This window comes from Ictidomys tridecemlineatus, chromosome 11, assembly GCF_052094955.1.
Source record: "Ictidomys tridecemlineatus isolate mIctTri1 chromosome 11, mIctTri1.hap1, whole genome shotgun sequence".
Taxonomy (NCBI): Eukaryota; Metazoa; Chordata; class Mammalia; order Rodentia; family Sciuridae; genus Ictidomys; species Ictidomys tridecemlineatus.
The window spans coordinates 26,654,631-26,670,710 of NC_135487.1; the positions used below are offsets into that span (position 1 = coordinate 26,654,631).

Here is a 16,080-nt window from a genome sequence, read left to right on the forward strand (position 1 = left end):
CAGCAGGAAGATAAAACCTATCATTAAGCCAGGTGTGGTGGTGCACACCTATAATCCCAGTGGCTCAGGAGGCTGAGGCAGGAGGATCTAGAGTTCAAAGCCAGCCTCCAGCAAAAGAGAGGCGCTAACCAACTCAGTTGAGACCCTGTTTCTAAATAAAATACAAAATAGGGCTGGGGCTGGGGCTCAGTGGATAAGTGCCCCCGAGTTCAATCCCAGTACCAACAAACCAACCAACCAGCAAAAACAAACAAACAAAAAAAACCCCTAATTAAGAACCTGCTGGGTGTGGGGCTTTGAATGAATCAGCTCATTTCATTTTCACAATAGTTCAATGAGTCAGGTATTATTACCTTCATGTTACAGGTAAGAGAGGTAAAGCCCAAAGCCCACAGTCCTAAGGTAGAGTCAAGGCTTATGCCAAAGTTTGTGGTCATTCCAGGACATCGTCACTTTCCTAGAAGTCTCAGCCCTCAGCAGCCAGACAGTTCTGCCAAAGCCATCACCCCCGACACACACACACACAGCAGGGTCCACCTTCTCCACGCCACTCTGATGTCTCTGGACCTCTGTGCCGGTTCTACTACCTGGTTCAATTTCCAGATGGGCTGAGTCCTTTAGCTGGCAGAGATGTAAGGATGGGCACGAAAACATAAAAAATGATCAAGAAATACAAGTAACAGGCCAAGAAAGTGTCATTATTTAAAAACATATATTTTTTAGTTGTCAATAGACCTTTATTTTATTTATTTATGTGTAGTGCTGAGAATCGAACCCAGGCAAGTGTACTACTGCTAGGCCCCAGCCCCAGCCCTGAGGAAGGGTTATTTTGACTAGGGAAATAAGACAAGGTGCCATGGAGGAGAGGATGTTTGAATCAGGCTTGGAAAAAGGTAGCTCCCTCCTCTTTTTTTTTTGAATTTTTTAATATTTATTTTTTTAGTTTTTGGCAGACACAACATCTTTGTATGTGGTGCTGAGGATCGAACCCGGGCCGCACGCATGCCAGGCGAGCGCGCTACCACTTGAGCCACATCCCCAGCCCCTAGTTCTCTCTTCTTATAGCAGAGACCAATGTCTTGCCTTTAAGGTGGAGTGAGGGCTGTTTTCTCTGGCCGAGACCCCAGGCCCTCCACAGGGACAGGCAGCCTACTTCAAGCAGAGTGCGTTGACTAGAAGTCTTTTCTGGAAAATGCTAAGAAGGGAACAGGAGCTGCTGATGACTCAATGAGTCATCAATGGCAGACACCTCTTTAGGGCCTGTAGAGATAATGTCACATAATAGGGTTTGAATGTTACCAGAAGATTGGGTAAAGAGGAAACTCTGGGAGTGGGGAAGGCCAGATTTCTCTCATTGACAGGCAAGTAACCTGCTCTGTGTGGCTCAGACTTGAACTTGGAGGAGAGAGGGTCTGCCTATAGTTCTGCTTGCTTAGCTACATGCAGCAGAACCAGAGGAAAGCAGAGCAGAACTGGCAACATGATTTACACAGTCGTGCAAAGTGAAAATCTGGTCCCCTGTTTAAAACTATTATGAATTTCAGGAGGACAACAGCACAGAATCAAAAAACCAAGCTCAGGAACCCTTGCAAGAATGGGCGACCTGCCCATGAAGCCAACCAAGGGATGAGGCCACCGGAGGGCAGCAGAAGACAGGAGTCTTCTGGCTTAGCCGTCTCCTGACCAAAGTGAAGGGAACCCAGAAACACAAGCAAATTACTAGAGGCACAACCTGGAGCCACACGCACCCTTTCCTAGAGTGAGAGCATGCTCCTCCAAGGCATTGGTAGCTTTCACAGGTCCCCAGGCCACCTCAGCCAGCCAGCAGCCTCCCAGAGTCTAGGTCTTGCCCATTTTGGAGGAAGTAAACTTCATCTCTGAGTTGGGGGAGCTCTCAATGCTGGGAAAGGATGTCACACTTGGAGACCATCTGGGCAAGAGGCCTCTCAAGCTGTTCCTTTAATTTATGGAACTGACAACCAAGGGTAGGGGCCTTTGGCAAGTACAAAGGGTGATGGCCAAGAAAAGAATCAAAGTAACAATAATGGGCTCTGTTGGCACTGTCTTCTAGGTCCCTGTCCTGGAGTTCATGTGGCTGGGAAGCCTGATGTCTGTTTCAGCAGTGGGATCAAAACCAGCTTTCAGAGCAACATGAGCCAGGGGTAATTTTTAGCACAGATGTAACTTTCTAGTTCCTTTTTCCTATCCCTCATTTTTCAGTTGCCTTTAAAGAGGCCGCAGAGAGCTGAAAAACAAATCCAAGTTTAAAGAGACAAGTGCAAAAATGCAAACTGGGCAAGGGGACAGAGCCGCCAGCTGGACAAAATGTGCCTGGAGAACAGCATCCTCTGCTTGGCAGGTGCCGGGGATTTATGGCAGAGTTTTGCAGACGTTTCATCACGTTACAAGCCAGCTCAGGAGACCCTCATAAAACTCTGCTTATATGAAAGAACAAACTAGCTGATAAAAGTCAGCTGCTGCCTATAAACGCACTGTGGGGATTGCAATTGAGTAGTGGATTTATTAGTCTGGGCTTTCTGTGCAAATTAAGAACCACTCTGCACGTTTCAATCAGCAGAAGAGCCATAACAGGGATGAGCTGCTCCCTGCTCACAGGATGGTAGACGGCCCGTGCTGTCCCTGTCTCCATGACCTGATCTATAGACACCAGAGAGTCTCACTCGGGATCTAGTCTTACAGAAAAAGAATCAGGCACCCGCTCTGTCCTCTGCACTACCTGCATGTCCCTCATGACAGCCTTCCTCAAAGTAGCATGCTTATCTACTCAGCCTCCAAAACCATTTTCTTTTGTATCACCAACGACCAGTTCCATGCTGGACATACAGAAGGCCTCAGAATGAATGAGTGTGGGTGTGGCAGACATAGTTATTATTACTTCATTCTTTTTTCTTTTGGTACTGAGGATTGAACCCAGGGGTTCTTAACCACTGAGCTACACCCCCAGCCCTTTTTGTTTTTCATTTTTTAAAAATATATATTTTTTTAGTTGGACACAATATCTTTATTTATTTTTTTATGTGGTGCTGAGGATCGAACCCAGGGCCTCGCATATGCTAGGTGAGCGCTCTACCACTGAGTCACAACCCCAGCCCTTTTTTTTTCATTTTGAGACAGGGTTTCACTAAGTTGCTTAGAGCCTTGCTAATTTACTGAGGCTGGTCTTGAACTTGAGATCCTCCTGTTTCAGCCTCCCAAGTGGCTGGGATTACAGGCGTGCACCACCATGCCCAGCAATGCTAAAGTGTCTGCTGGAACTGGGGACTTGCTACATGTCCTGAGCAATGAGAGAAAAGTATGAAGAAATGAGAAAGTTATGAAGAATAGTTTCTTCCCGAGAAGGGCAACCTTTCCGGGCTATTCTACCCAATCATCCCTCTCTGCACTGACACTTTTTCCTCAGGATTAAGGCTGTTTCTTAGTGACTCTGCAGTAGAAATGAGGGGTTCTTTGGTATGAATGTAGGTACCAGCCCCTTCCCACACATATGGATCATGGTCCTTGGGGCTGTGGCTCCAATATGCCCCATCAGACACCAGTTTCAGAAAAATGGCTTTCTTTTGCACTATGTAGAAACCAAGAAGCCTTCCAGGAATGAGGAGGAGGAGAGTGCCCAGAAGGACACTTAAGGACTGGCTCTCTTCTCCCAGGCCCTGGCATAAAGGGTAAAGTGTAAGTCTCTGGCAGACAGCCCCGGATTCACTCCAACCATCTTGGCTATGGGATCAGAAGGGAGAGTAACTGGCAAGGTTGCAGCTGCCCTGGAAGAGCCCTGGACACTTCATGTGCCACTGCCAAGAAAGAGCGGGTAGCTCTGTGCTAGGGGAACCACATCCTGTGCAGAACTGTGTGTTCAGAAAGCTCAAGCAGGTGTAAGGTGTTTTTGCCTTTTGTGGCAGAAAGAGGACAATGTTCAGGGGAAAAGATTCTTTCACCAGAACCAAACCCTAGTGAAAATTCTGACAATGTCATTGATAAGCTGTGGACACTTAGAAAACTATGTTCAATAAATTATGGTATACCCACACATCGGCAAAATGTATGTAAATCTGTTTTTTTTTTTTTAAATGAAGCTGGGCACAGTGGTACACACCTATAATTCTATGACTCAGGAGGCTAAGGCAGGATTGCCAAGTTTAAGGTCAGCTTAGCAAGGCCCTATCTCCAAATATAAATAAATAAATAAATATGCTGGGGGACTGGGGTTGTGGCTCATTAGTGGAGCACTTGCCTAGCATGTTGAGGCACTGGGTTTGAATCTCAGCACCACATAAAAATAAATATACTGTGTCCATCTACAACTAAAAAATATTTTTTAAGAAAAGTGCTAGGTATTTAGCTAAGTGGAAGAGCATTCCCATAACTGAAAAAAGAATTTTTAAAGGAAGCTATTGTATTCATATAGAACAAATTCCAAGATATAGTATTTTTTTTTAAAAAAAAAAAAGGTACAAAACTGGGCATACAGCACATTACTATTCATATAAAAATGAGGGAGAAAAAACAAAAACATATTTGCTGTATTAGGTATCCACTACTTTGGAAAAAATTACCCCAGAACAGCAATTTAAGCATTCATTCTCAGTTTACATGGGTCAGGAATCCCAGCTCAGCTTAGCTGTGTCTTTGGCTCAGGTCCTTGGAAGAATGTGGTCAAGCTGTCAGCTAGGGATGTGGACCCTAAAGGCTCAGCTTGGGGAGGGAGGATCTCCTTCCAGGATCCTTCCAGATTGCTGGCAGGCATCAGCCTCTCACCCCACGGGCTGCCTCACAGCATCCCAGTTGACTTCCTCGGGGTGAGTAATCAGAAAGATAGAGAGCACCAAGATGGAAGTTGAAGTCTTTTTTCATAACCCATTTTCAGAAGTGACATCCAACACTTTGTAGTATTCTATTCATTAGATGCAAATGTGCAAACCAGCCCATGCCAAGGGGAAGGGAAGGCCCAAGGGCATGGATGCTAGAGGTAGGAGAGTTGGAGGGCATGGTAGGGGATACCTGTACCACACTTACACAGGATGCACTGGATACATTAAATATTGGCTGCCTCCAGGGCAGAGAATTGGGTAAATGTGGGAGAATTTTCACTGAGTATGCTTTCATATCTTTATGATTTTATACAATGTGGATGTATCACTTATTCAAAAATACTTCAAATTTGAATTTTAAAAGAACAATTTAAAAGTTGGCAATTTAGGGCTGGGGATGTGGCTCAAGCTGTAAAGTGCTCGCCTGGCATGCGCAGGGCGCTGGGTTCAATCCTCAGCACCACATAAAAATAAAATAAAGACGTACCCCATTTGAATCAAATGTATGATATGTCAAGTTCATTGTAATATTTTGAGCAACTAATAAAAAATTTTAAAAAAATAAAATAAAATAAAGATGTTGTGTCCACCAAAAACTAAATATTAAAATATTCTTTTAAAAAAGTTGACATTTTAACAGAAGAAAAACAGAACAAAATTCGAAAACAATTATACTTAAATAATAGTTATTACTAACTACTGTAAACATTGTTTCTATTTAGTCTTTGCTTGTTTCAATGAAGCTTTAAAAGCTATACATACAAGACACAGTTTGTGTTGCTTAATGTATATTCTAAAAATGCATCATTGGTTGATTTTGTTATTGTGTGAACATCATAAAGTATATTTACACAAGCTAAAATAGACTAGAATGTCAGTGATACAATCTTTTCTTTAACTACTGAGCTACATCCCCCAGCCCTTTCTGTTATTTTTATTTTTTTGTGGTGCTAGAGATTGAACCCAGGGCATTGTGCATATGAGGCAAACACTTTACCAATGAGCTATATCCCCAGCCCATTATGTTTTTATTTTGAGACAGGGTCTTGCTGAGTTGCTTAGGACCTCCCTAAATTGATGGGGCCATAATCCTCCTGCCTCAGCCTCCCGAGATTGTAAGCATGCACCACTTGCCCAGCACTGATATAATCTTATGGAGCAACTCTCAATATGCAGTCCTTAACTGACTGAAACATCATATGGCACATGATTGTACATACGTGTACACATACACACAAACACATAACCCATGTGTAGAACAAAATACAGATTCCCCCTCATTTTTTTTCCAGGGGCGTAGGTACTAGAGGTTGAACCCAAGGGTAGTGTTCTACCACTGAGCTACATCCCCACCCCCTTTTATTTTTTGAGACAGGGTCTTGCTAAGTTGCCAAGGCTGGCCTTGAATTTGTAATCCTACTGCCTTAAACTCCCACGATACTAGGATTACAGTATGCTTCACCATGCCCAGTCAAAATACAAACTCTTGAGTCAGGATTCAAAATCCTTCAGCATTTGATTCCAGTCTGCTGTGCAGACTTATTTTCTGCCATTCTTTCATCCTTCTATGAACTCTAGTTACTTGCTATACTGAACTAATTACATCTGCCAGTTCTAGCGGGTAAAAGCCATAGCCCAATGCCAGGCACACAGCAAACTTTCAATTAAGACTTAGCTTACATTCTTAATCAAAGGCTGCCTTTGCCTAAACTGTCCCATGTGGAATGCGCTACACCCCTCTCCTAGCCCCAAGGAACATTCCTCTCAAGGCTAAATCAGATGTCACTGTCGCCATGAAGTAATCCCACGGTGGTTAGTCATCACCTCTATTCTCCCACAGCACTCTTTCTTTACCTCAACTATAACACTTTTGTTACAGTATTGCAATTTAAACCTACAACTGATCCCTGGATCATCAGCGACAATATTACCTGGAAATGCAGTAGAAATGCAGAATCTTGGGTCCTCCTAGATATTTAGGATGAGAATCTGAATTTTTAACAAGATACCAGTGACTTATCGAATGGAAAAGCTTGAAAAAACAGTGGTTTTAAATCTTTCCCTACTTGAACTGTAAGCCTTCCCAGGACGCTTTCATTTCTGTCCCCCAAGCCCATCATAAGATTTGACACCCAAATGTTTTCTAAGTTTTATTTATAATAATTATGTATATGACAGATTTTTTTTAAATTCCTGGAGGAATAAAATACCATTTTATTAATACTAGTTATTTGGTAAGTGGACAAAGTACATTTCTATGCAACACTTCAATTTTTCTACAATCAGAATGTATTACCTTTATAGGTAGAAAAACATAAAAGATTTAGAAAACTATGTAAAATGTAAGATGAAATGTAAAATTTACGATACAACATTCACAAAATGGTATATGATACATACAATGGTGTATAATTGTGCTGAGGTATATTTACATATATGAAAAGATGCCATGCTATATTGTTTTAAAAGACAACAGTATATATTGATGGTATCATGTTTAAAAAAAAATTTGTAAGTGGCCCCTAAAGGAACATATACCAAAATGCCTTTGGTGGAGTTAATTTATTTATACCTTTTAAATTTTTCCTAGTTTTCTTACAATCTTTTTAAAAAACATGGTAATAAAAAAAGAACAGCCATTTTCATTTTGAAAAATATCTCTACTCCTTACTAAGTCCCTTTATGTCAGTCATGAGACTTCCACAGGCACACAATCACTGCACACATGAGGCCAGGGCCCTCAGTCCCACACTCCAGTCACCTGCCTGTCCTGGCACTCTCCCACCCCTGCAGCTACTCCAACTCAAACAAATGTGGCAAGTGTGATGCCACCTTTGGACAAAAACACCCTGTCTTTTTGGAAGTCTCACTTTCCCCAGTTACTTTTTCTCAGATGGTAACAGCAACAGATGTGCTCTCCAAGACAAAAGCAACCAGACAATTCATACTGCACCACCTCCCCCTGGTGGCAGGCTTTGGAAATGGAAATCGCTTGATAAGAAAATACTGCAACCTGTCATCCTTCTCTTTTCTTCTTAGTTTATTTATTATTATTATTATTATTATTTTTTTTTTTGGTGCTGGGGATTGAAGCCAGGGGTTCAAACATGCCAAACATAAGCTCTACTACTGAACCATACCCCCCAGCCATATCCTTACTTCTTTAAATCATCAAAACCTCTTTTTCATTCTTCAAGGTGTCAAGTACAGACACAAAGCCAGGATTCGGTATCAGTCAGACTTGGTGCTTCAGATAATGCCACAGGTGACTTCTGCCCTTTATCTCCTGTCCTTTCCCTCCCTGCTGCTTGGTCCTTATGATACAGACAGGTTTATCAGTACTGCCTTTCCTGCCTTCTATCTCCTCCACTGCCCTGAATCTCAGGAAGGGCAAGCAATGGCCCAGGAACCCTTGGCACAGTCTGGCATGGAGAAGCCCCAGAGACATTTACCATCAATCCTCTCAGGACCCAGTCCTTAGGTTTTAGGCATTGATATTTCAAGCATGTCAGGTTGTTATGCTGATGCTTCTTTAGAAATATCACAGTGCAGCAATGCCAGTCTTCAACTGTGGTGCTTCTGGTCTCCACATAAATGTGAAGTTTCCTTACTCTTCCAGGAAGAAGGAAACATTCAGTAGGATATCTGGAATAGGAAGAGGGGAAACTGGCATATCACCTCTCCAGAGAACATAAACACCAGATTTATAAAGATATAGAGCACAACAAGGGTATCTCTCTAATGTCTCCAAAGAGGCACAGGGAAGGAGGAGAGGAAATAAGAAGGAATTTAAAAAAATAGTACCTTGTACAAGATCTTGGTGTTCATCTGCTGAAATTTGGTCCCAGGCCTTGGGCAATGCTTGGATACCTGCCAAGTCTCCCCACTGGATGGAGGAAAAGAGATACTTTCTCTTCAGATACTTTCCTGGAAGTTAAGGACTGCTCAAAAAGAAAAGGAATAATGCTGTAGTGGGGGAAAGGTACCTCATGAAAGCTTTGGGAACTATGATGTAGAGCCATTGTTACATTTCTCTGGGGGGAGGATTAGACTGTGCCACAATATCTTCTAATCAACTCTAATAATATGGCTTGATGACACCAGAAAACAAGAATCAAACACTGTCCCTGAAACCTAGACTATCTTTTGTGAGGACAAAAGCAGAAACTTAAAAAAAGCAAAGTGACATAAAAGACAAACTCAGCAGAAGTTTGAAGGGGAAATACTTCCACTTTAGAGGACCACAGGAACATTTTTGCTGGTAGGAAATACATAAGCAAAGGTACGGAGTGAAGAAGCGTGGAGTGCCTTCAGGGAACTGTGAACTTTCCAGCATGCCTGGCAGGTGTAGAGCACATAGCAGGAAAGGTGGGTTGAGCCAGAACACACAGACACTGAGGACCAAGGTAGGCATTCTGAACTTTATCCTACTAGCAGCAGAAGCTACTGACACATGCTGAATGAGCAACCTGATCAGAACTAGACTTCCTGAAGATACAAGGAAGTGAGCCAGCTTAGAGGAGCAAAAGTCAGAGACAGAGAAGGCTGCCAAAAGGCTACATGTGATTAAGAATCCAAAAGAGAAACTGTGGAAGTGGTAGAGAGAATAGAGAGAAAAACAGTCACACATCACTTACTGATGGGGATATATTTTGAGAAAGACATTGTAAGTAATGTCGTCCTGTGCAAACATCTGGAGTGCACTTACACAAACTAAGACAGTTCTGACGTCACCACGTGATACAATCCTATGGGACCTCTGTGGTAATGTGATACCACTGCTGATCAAAATTTGTTATGTGCCACCTGACTGTAAAAGAAGCACCAGGGAAACAGAATTGAAGTGCCTGATAAGCGCCTGTGTAAAGAGTTTAGCACGTGCTAAGTACTCTGCTCCTGCTGCTGTTGGCATCATTACTAAAACCATTAGCACCATCACTACTACTGCTGCAACTGAAAGAGAAAACAGAGGAAAAGATAGAAGACTATCCTAACACTTCCAGAGCAGGTGAATGGACAGCACTGAGTCTACAAATAAAAGAAAGTGGGTTGAATTTGAGAGCTAGATTGAAGAGTTCAACTTTGAGCTTGACTTTTTATTTTCTTGAGCAATCCAGCTGGAGGCATCTACAGAAAACTGAAGCTGGGCTGGCGATGTGGCTCAAGCGGTAGCGCGCTCGCCTGGCATGCGTGCGGCCCGGGTTCGATCCTCAGCACCACATACCAACAAAGATGTTGTGTCCGCCGAGAACTAAAAAATAAATATTGAAAATTCTTCTCTCTTTCTCTCTCTCTCTCCTCTCTCTCTCTTTAAAAAAAAAAAAAAAAACAAAAAAAAACTGAAGCTCAAGACTAGCAACAACAATGAAAGCAGAAACTTAAGCCAGAGGGTGGATGTACGTATCAGGTGAGAATGGAGACAAAACAGCCAGAACTTCAACTAACTAATCTTCTCCTTCCACCCTTGCCCACCACCACCCCAACTCTTTCCTTGGAACAGTCAGCATGGTAACATTAAAAACATATATCTTTTCTTGTTACTTTCCTATTGAAAACCTCATAGCTCTTTGTTTCACTCAAGTAAAAGCCAAAATCCTTTCAAAGACATTCATGGCCCTAAGAAGTCCAGCCACCTCCTCAATCACCTCACCTCCCGCAGATTCCCTCATCCCCTCCTCTACCACACTGGCCTCCTGGCTACTTTCTAAACATACCAGGCACACTCTTACCTCAGGCTTTTGCATTTGATGTTCCCTCTGCCTGGAATACTCTTCCTCCAAATATCCACACAGCTTCCTCCCTTTGCCCTCTTCCGATCTTTTCTTATGATGCCTGCTCTGACCACCCTATTTAAAACCACAACCCACCATCATACTTCACATTCCCTGCTTTATGCTCCACAGCACTCATCATCATCTGAAATGCTCCTTATATTTTCCTTTTTTAATGTCCGTCTCCTATTACCTACAGAAGTGACTGGCAGATAGTAGCTAGTTACAAATTACTTGAGAAATCATAATAAAGAATAATCAAAGAGGAATCCATGTTCAAGAACCAAAGAGAGTGAATCCAAACTTGTGATTAGAAAATTAAAGAGACTTTGGAATATCTCTGAACACTTATCTGAAATGTATGCAAAGGATATGAACTTCGATAATGTCTCTCAATATCTTGCAACCATTCCAACATGTCAGCCACAGAAGGGTTCTCAGCCGAAGGCTGCAGAACAGCATCAAGGCCGACCACGTCTGCATGTTGCTCATAGATCCGAAACACTTGCTCCACATGGCTGCTGACTGTGTCGCGCACCTTGAGGAGGGTTGCTCTGTGGAAGAGTCTCTGCATTAGGCAATACGAGAAATGTATGCAGCAAGCCTTCTTATCCTGGCACTCTGACATTTTGAATTGGGTGATTCTGTTTTGTGGAGGGCCACCTCACACATGCAGGATGTTTAACAGTACACCTGGCCTCTACCCACCAGAGGACAGAAATAAACCACACTCTCACCATCTCCACCCTAATGTCTCTAGACATTGCCAAATATCCCCTCACAGAAAAACTACCCCCAAATGAGAACATGAGCTAAGGAGATTGGTGATATTGCTTTGGAGGTACAGGTAGATGGAGAATTAAGAAATAACTTTATAATGGGGAGCTAAAGTTATATTGCTCTCAAAGCTGTGGGATAAGCCCAGTTGCCAAGGGACATTTCTGGGGTTAAGGATGGACTTAGGGTTAAGCTCAGAGGCAGAATGCTTATTTAGCATGTGTAAGGCCCTAGGTTTAATCCCCAGCACTGCCCCCCCCAAAATAACCTAAGGAGAGCAAATGCTTACTCACAGACTCAAGCCATGTACAAGAAAAGGGAATAAAGAGGGTACTGAAGCAACAAACCATTCCCATCTACATGCTCCCTAACCCTTTCTAGAAAATTCTTGAACAGTCAAGTGTGGGCTCAGGATGCAGACTACTGTGGAAAGTTATTTATTCTCCCCCATGCATAAAAACAGCTTGTTTTGCTCACAATACAGAACTAGACTAGCACACAGAACAAACACTTATTCCACAAATCAATGAGTGAATAAAATTATTTTAAAAACTAAACACAATAATGCATATAAAGTGCTTAAAGCAGAGCCTAGGTTATGGTAAATATTATTTCATCAGTGACCCCAAAGGATCCAGCCATCAAGACAAAGGCTACAACTTCCAAAAGTAGAAGGCATTTCCCAGCCTAGTACTGTGTCTTTCAAAAATATTTGACCCTTTATGAACAACCAGAAATATGAAAAATTGTGCTCTATATGTGTACTATGAATTGTAATGCATTCTGCTGTCATATATAACAAATAAAAATTTAAAAAATGAAAAAAAAGTTTGACCATAACTCACAATGAAAAAACAGAATAACAACCCAACACCCACACACAAATATGTAATCAATTGAAGTAAAAAGTTCCCAAAACGATATTGATCCTCTCAAATGCTGTTTTTCATACTGTGAGATCTGCTTACTTGTAGTCTGTGACTTATAGAACAGAAGACAAAATATCAGAGTGTAATACTCATAGCATTGTTTTGTGGAATATTTCAGTTTATATGTATGCACGTGTTTATGTGGACCATGATACACGTATTTCACCCTATAGGTCATGGTCAAACTCTAAAAGCCACTGATCTAAAGGAAAACAAGTGCCTCTAGGAAGGCAGGCTCTCATGGGGAATTTTTTTATACTTTTGTTTTTGTAGTGCTAAAGATTAAACTCCAGGCCTCATGCATGTTTTTTTTTTTTTTTTTTAAGCATTCTACCATTGAGCTATACACCATTTTTAAAAATTGAAAAACAAGCTGGTTTTATGGTGGCACGTCTGTAAACCCCAGTGGCTCAAGAGGCTGAGGCAGGAGGACTGTGAGTTCAAACCCAGCTTTAGCAACTCAGTGAGGCCCTAAGCAACTTAGCAAGACCCTGTCTTAAAATAAAAAATAAAAAGGGCTAGGGATATGGCTCAGTGGTTAAGCATCCCTGTGTTCAATCCCTGGTACCAAAACAAATAAATAAATAAATAAAAATAAAATTGAGAAACAAGCCATACTTTAAACACATACAACTTAAGGGGCTGGGGATGTGGCTCAAGTGAGGCACGCATGAGGCATTGGGTTCGATCCTCAGCACCACATAAAAATAAAGATACTGTGTCCACCTAAAACTAAAAAAAAAAAAAAAAATTTAAAAGGCATACAACTTAAAATGAAACCACTTTGTATACTACAATGGTATATACATGCCATTATCTATTTCTCTAAATCCAGTGAACATACAAAATCAACAAGAAAGCCAATGTTAAGTTATGGACTTTCAGGGATAATGACATGTCACTATAGATTCACTGATGGTAACAAATGTACCACATTGGTACAGGTAAGAGTGGAGTATATACATGTGTGGAGGCTAAGGCATTAGGGAATTCTCTACACTTCCCAACTTCACTCTAAACTTAAAACTGCTCTCAAAATTAAAGTTTACTAATTTTTAAAAATAAGAATACAATTTAGTACTTTTTCACCTATTCACCAAATTGTGCAACCATCACTTTCACCTATTTCAGAACATTTTTATCATCCCTCAAAGAAATCCTGAATTCATTAGTAGTTATTCCAATTCACTCCTTCTTTTTGGCCCCAGGAAAGCACTGATCTACTTTTTACCTCTGTGAATTTGTCCATTCTGGATATTTAAGAGAAATGAAATCATACAATATATGTTTTGTTTCTGATTTCTTTGACTTAGCAAAATGTTTTCAGGGCTCATCCATGTTGTAGCATGTATGGGTGCTTATTTCCTTTTTATGGCCAAGTAATATTTCAATGTTTGGCTCTATCATAATTTATTTGTTCATCTGATGAACATTTAGATTGATTCCACCTTTTGGCTGTTATGAATCACACTGGTTTTGCAGTGCTAAGGATTAAACCCTAGGCCTCAACTTCTCACCAAATTCCTCTCAATCCAAAAGCAAAAGACACACCTACAGATCATATGCTCAACAGAGCTAATTACCTCTCCAACCTCCTCTCTCAGTCCCCTGCTCCAGCCCACTATTCTCTTTTCAACATTACTAATGTCCACATCTTGGCTCATTTTACACAAATTCATCCTGCAGGCTTTTGATATTACTTCCTCCCAGAGGCTTCCCCCGTCCTCAGGCTGCACTCCTCACTATCTTAGAACACCACAACATCTCTTCTACTCAAGGCTGCTTCCCTGTTGTTTTCACGGCACCTTGTTGTGCCTGGCATTCCACAGGTGCTTAATAAATGTTGTTTTGTATAAGCGTACAAAAGAATAAAATGCATTTTGTACAAATAACAGTTTCCTATTCATATATGGTACAGACACTATGCACTAGAACTTTTTTTGTTTGGGGTCAAAGAAAGGCCACATATGCCCTGTCTCCTGTCTCTTCTCAATACCATAACCTATTGGTTACTGAGAGACAAAACAGTTAAAAGACAAAAACCAGAGCTTTTAAACATGCTACTCCTGGGCACAGAGAGAATGCACAGCAAAACAAATGATAGTTAAGAGCTCTGGGGCTGGGGTTGTCGCTCAGTGGTAGAGCGCTTGCCTAGCATGTGTGAGGCACTGGTTTCAATCCTCAGCACCACATAATAAATAAATAAATAAATAAAGGTATAAAAAAATGGACTTAAAAGGCTGAGGCTATAGTTCAGGGGCAGAGTGCTTGCCTAGCATGTGTGAGGCACTGGGTTCGATCCAAAGCACCACAAAAAATAAATAAATAAAATAGGTGCTGGGGTTGTGGCTCAGCAGTAAAGTGCCCACCTAGCAGGTACAAGGCCATGGGTTCAATACTCGGCACCACATACAAATAAAATAAAGGTATTGTGTCCAACTACAACTAAAAAATAAATATTTTAGATATATATTTATTTTAAGATGGACTTAAAAAAAAAAAAAAAAAGCTCTGGCTTTTGTGTTTTTCAAAAGATGGGGGTTGGAATCCAGTCAACTATTTACTAGATGTGTGACCAAGGGCAACCTGCTTGAGTCCATTTCCTCACTTGCAAAAACTGGAATGAAGTGAGGTTAAGTCACAGAGGTATTAAAGGACTTTATGGGTAAAGTATGTAAAACCTTCAGTTCTGGCACCTGCCAAGCTTAAAGCCCAGTTCCTTGCTGCCTTTACCAAAGACAACTATAGAGAAGGGCTAATAAGCCTTCTCCACTCCTTTTCCTTTGTGACATTTCCCTTGTCAAAATTCTACATGCCTGGCTTCTGACAAGGGAAATGCCAGAAAGTGGCTTTTTGACAGTGGTCCCTCCGCAACAGAAGGAAGGGCCGAAACACCTTCAAATGCCATGCTCCCGAGTAAAAACACTCTTCTGATCCACCCAAGCTACTTGAAAGCGCCCAGTTTAAACATCCTTCTAAATGGCACCGAGGGAATCCTTACAGCCTCTCCCCTAGCTTGTCCAGGACCACGTCCCCAGCCGCCAGCTGCTTGCGCCTCAGCCGCTCCTGTAAGTCCGGGAAAGCCCGGAGCGCCGGCACATCTTGGAACCGCACGCTTTGCGCGGCCTGCAACTGCTCTGCCAGGTTGCTGAGGGAGGCCAGGAGCGGCGAGCAGTCCCGCAGGGTGCTCTCCCACAGGCCCTGCTGCTCCTCCACCACCGGGAAGCACTTCTTCAGGGCCTCCTGCACAGCAAGTAAAGGCCGGTCTTGAGCCATCTTCTTCTGTTGGGAAAACAAACAAAAGCAAATAAAATAAAATAAAATTTAAAAAGGGTCAGGGCGCCAAGTCAGGAGACGAAGTGCTGGGTCCCGGGTGGGAGCCACTTCCTGCCCCGCGGTCGGCCCGGCTCTCGGCCTCCGAGTCCCTCCGGTCAGGAGCTCCTGCCCGAGGCGTCCTCTCGCCTTCGGAAGCTGCTCCGTGAAGGACCCTTGCTTCCCCCCGCTCAGGCGGGTGTCCTAGTTACTCCTCGGAATAGGGCAGTCTCCTGCTTCAGACTGACGATTCCCGGAGCCCAAGACCTGTCTCCCCTCGAGACTTGTGCTCCTGGAGCCGGAATCTTGTCTCCTCTCTTTGAAACTGCCTTTCGCGTTCCCTAACCCCGCCAGATATTGAAGCGTGAGAACCCACCCGGAAAGCACCGCGGCTCGCACTTTCTGCGCACGCTCAGAAGTGACCGCCTGCGAGGACTACGGAGTCGTGAAAAGATGCCGTAAAGC

General features: G+C 42.5%; 1 protein-coding gene across 2 annotated transcripts; it reads right to left on the reverse strand.

The window, feature by feature from the left end:
* Positions 1 to 6,963: 6,963 nt before the first annotated feature.
* Positions 6,964 to 16,074, reverse strand: Airim (AFG2 interacting ribosome maturation factor). Of its 2 annotated transcripts, XM_078025939.1 has the most exons (4): positions 15,305 to 16,034; positions 10,976 to 11,151; positions 8,631 to 8,753; positions 6,964 to 8,471 (listed from the first exon to the last, which is right to left on the reverse strand). In XM_078025939.1, exons 1-4 carry the CDS (start codon positions 15,577 to 15,579, stop codon positions 8,434 to 8,436), a joined length of 612 nt encoding a protein of 203 aa, XP_077882065.1. In that variant the 5' UTR covers positions 15,580 to 16,034; the 3' UTR covers positions 6,964 to 8,433. The 2 variants fall into 2 exon arrangements, with proteins under 2 accessions (XP_077882065.1, XP_077882064.1); XM_078025938.1 differs by lacking the exons at positions 6,964 to 8,471; positions 8,631 to 8,753 and having other exon boundaries at positions 10,136 to 11,151; positions 15,305 to 15,585; positions 15,992 to 16,074.
* Positions 16,075 to 16,080: the final 6 nt, after the last annotated feature.

Bases quoted from the DNA above. Each gene is read 5' to 3' on its own strand.
- Airim (XM_078025939.1), bottom strand. From the start codon at position 15,579: ATGGCTCAAGACCGGCCTTTACTTGCTGTGCAGGAGGCCCTGAAGAAG. The intron at 11,152-15,304 runs GTAAGGATTCCC...ACTCTTCCACAG, and splicing joins GACAAGCTAGGGGAGAGGCT to AGCAACCCTCCTCAAGGTGC. The intron at 8,754-10,975 runs GTTCATATCCTT...CTTAACTTCCAG, and splicing joins TATTGAGAGACATTATCGAA to GAAAGTATCTGAAGAGAAAG.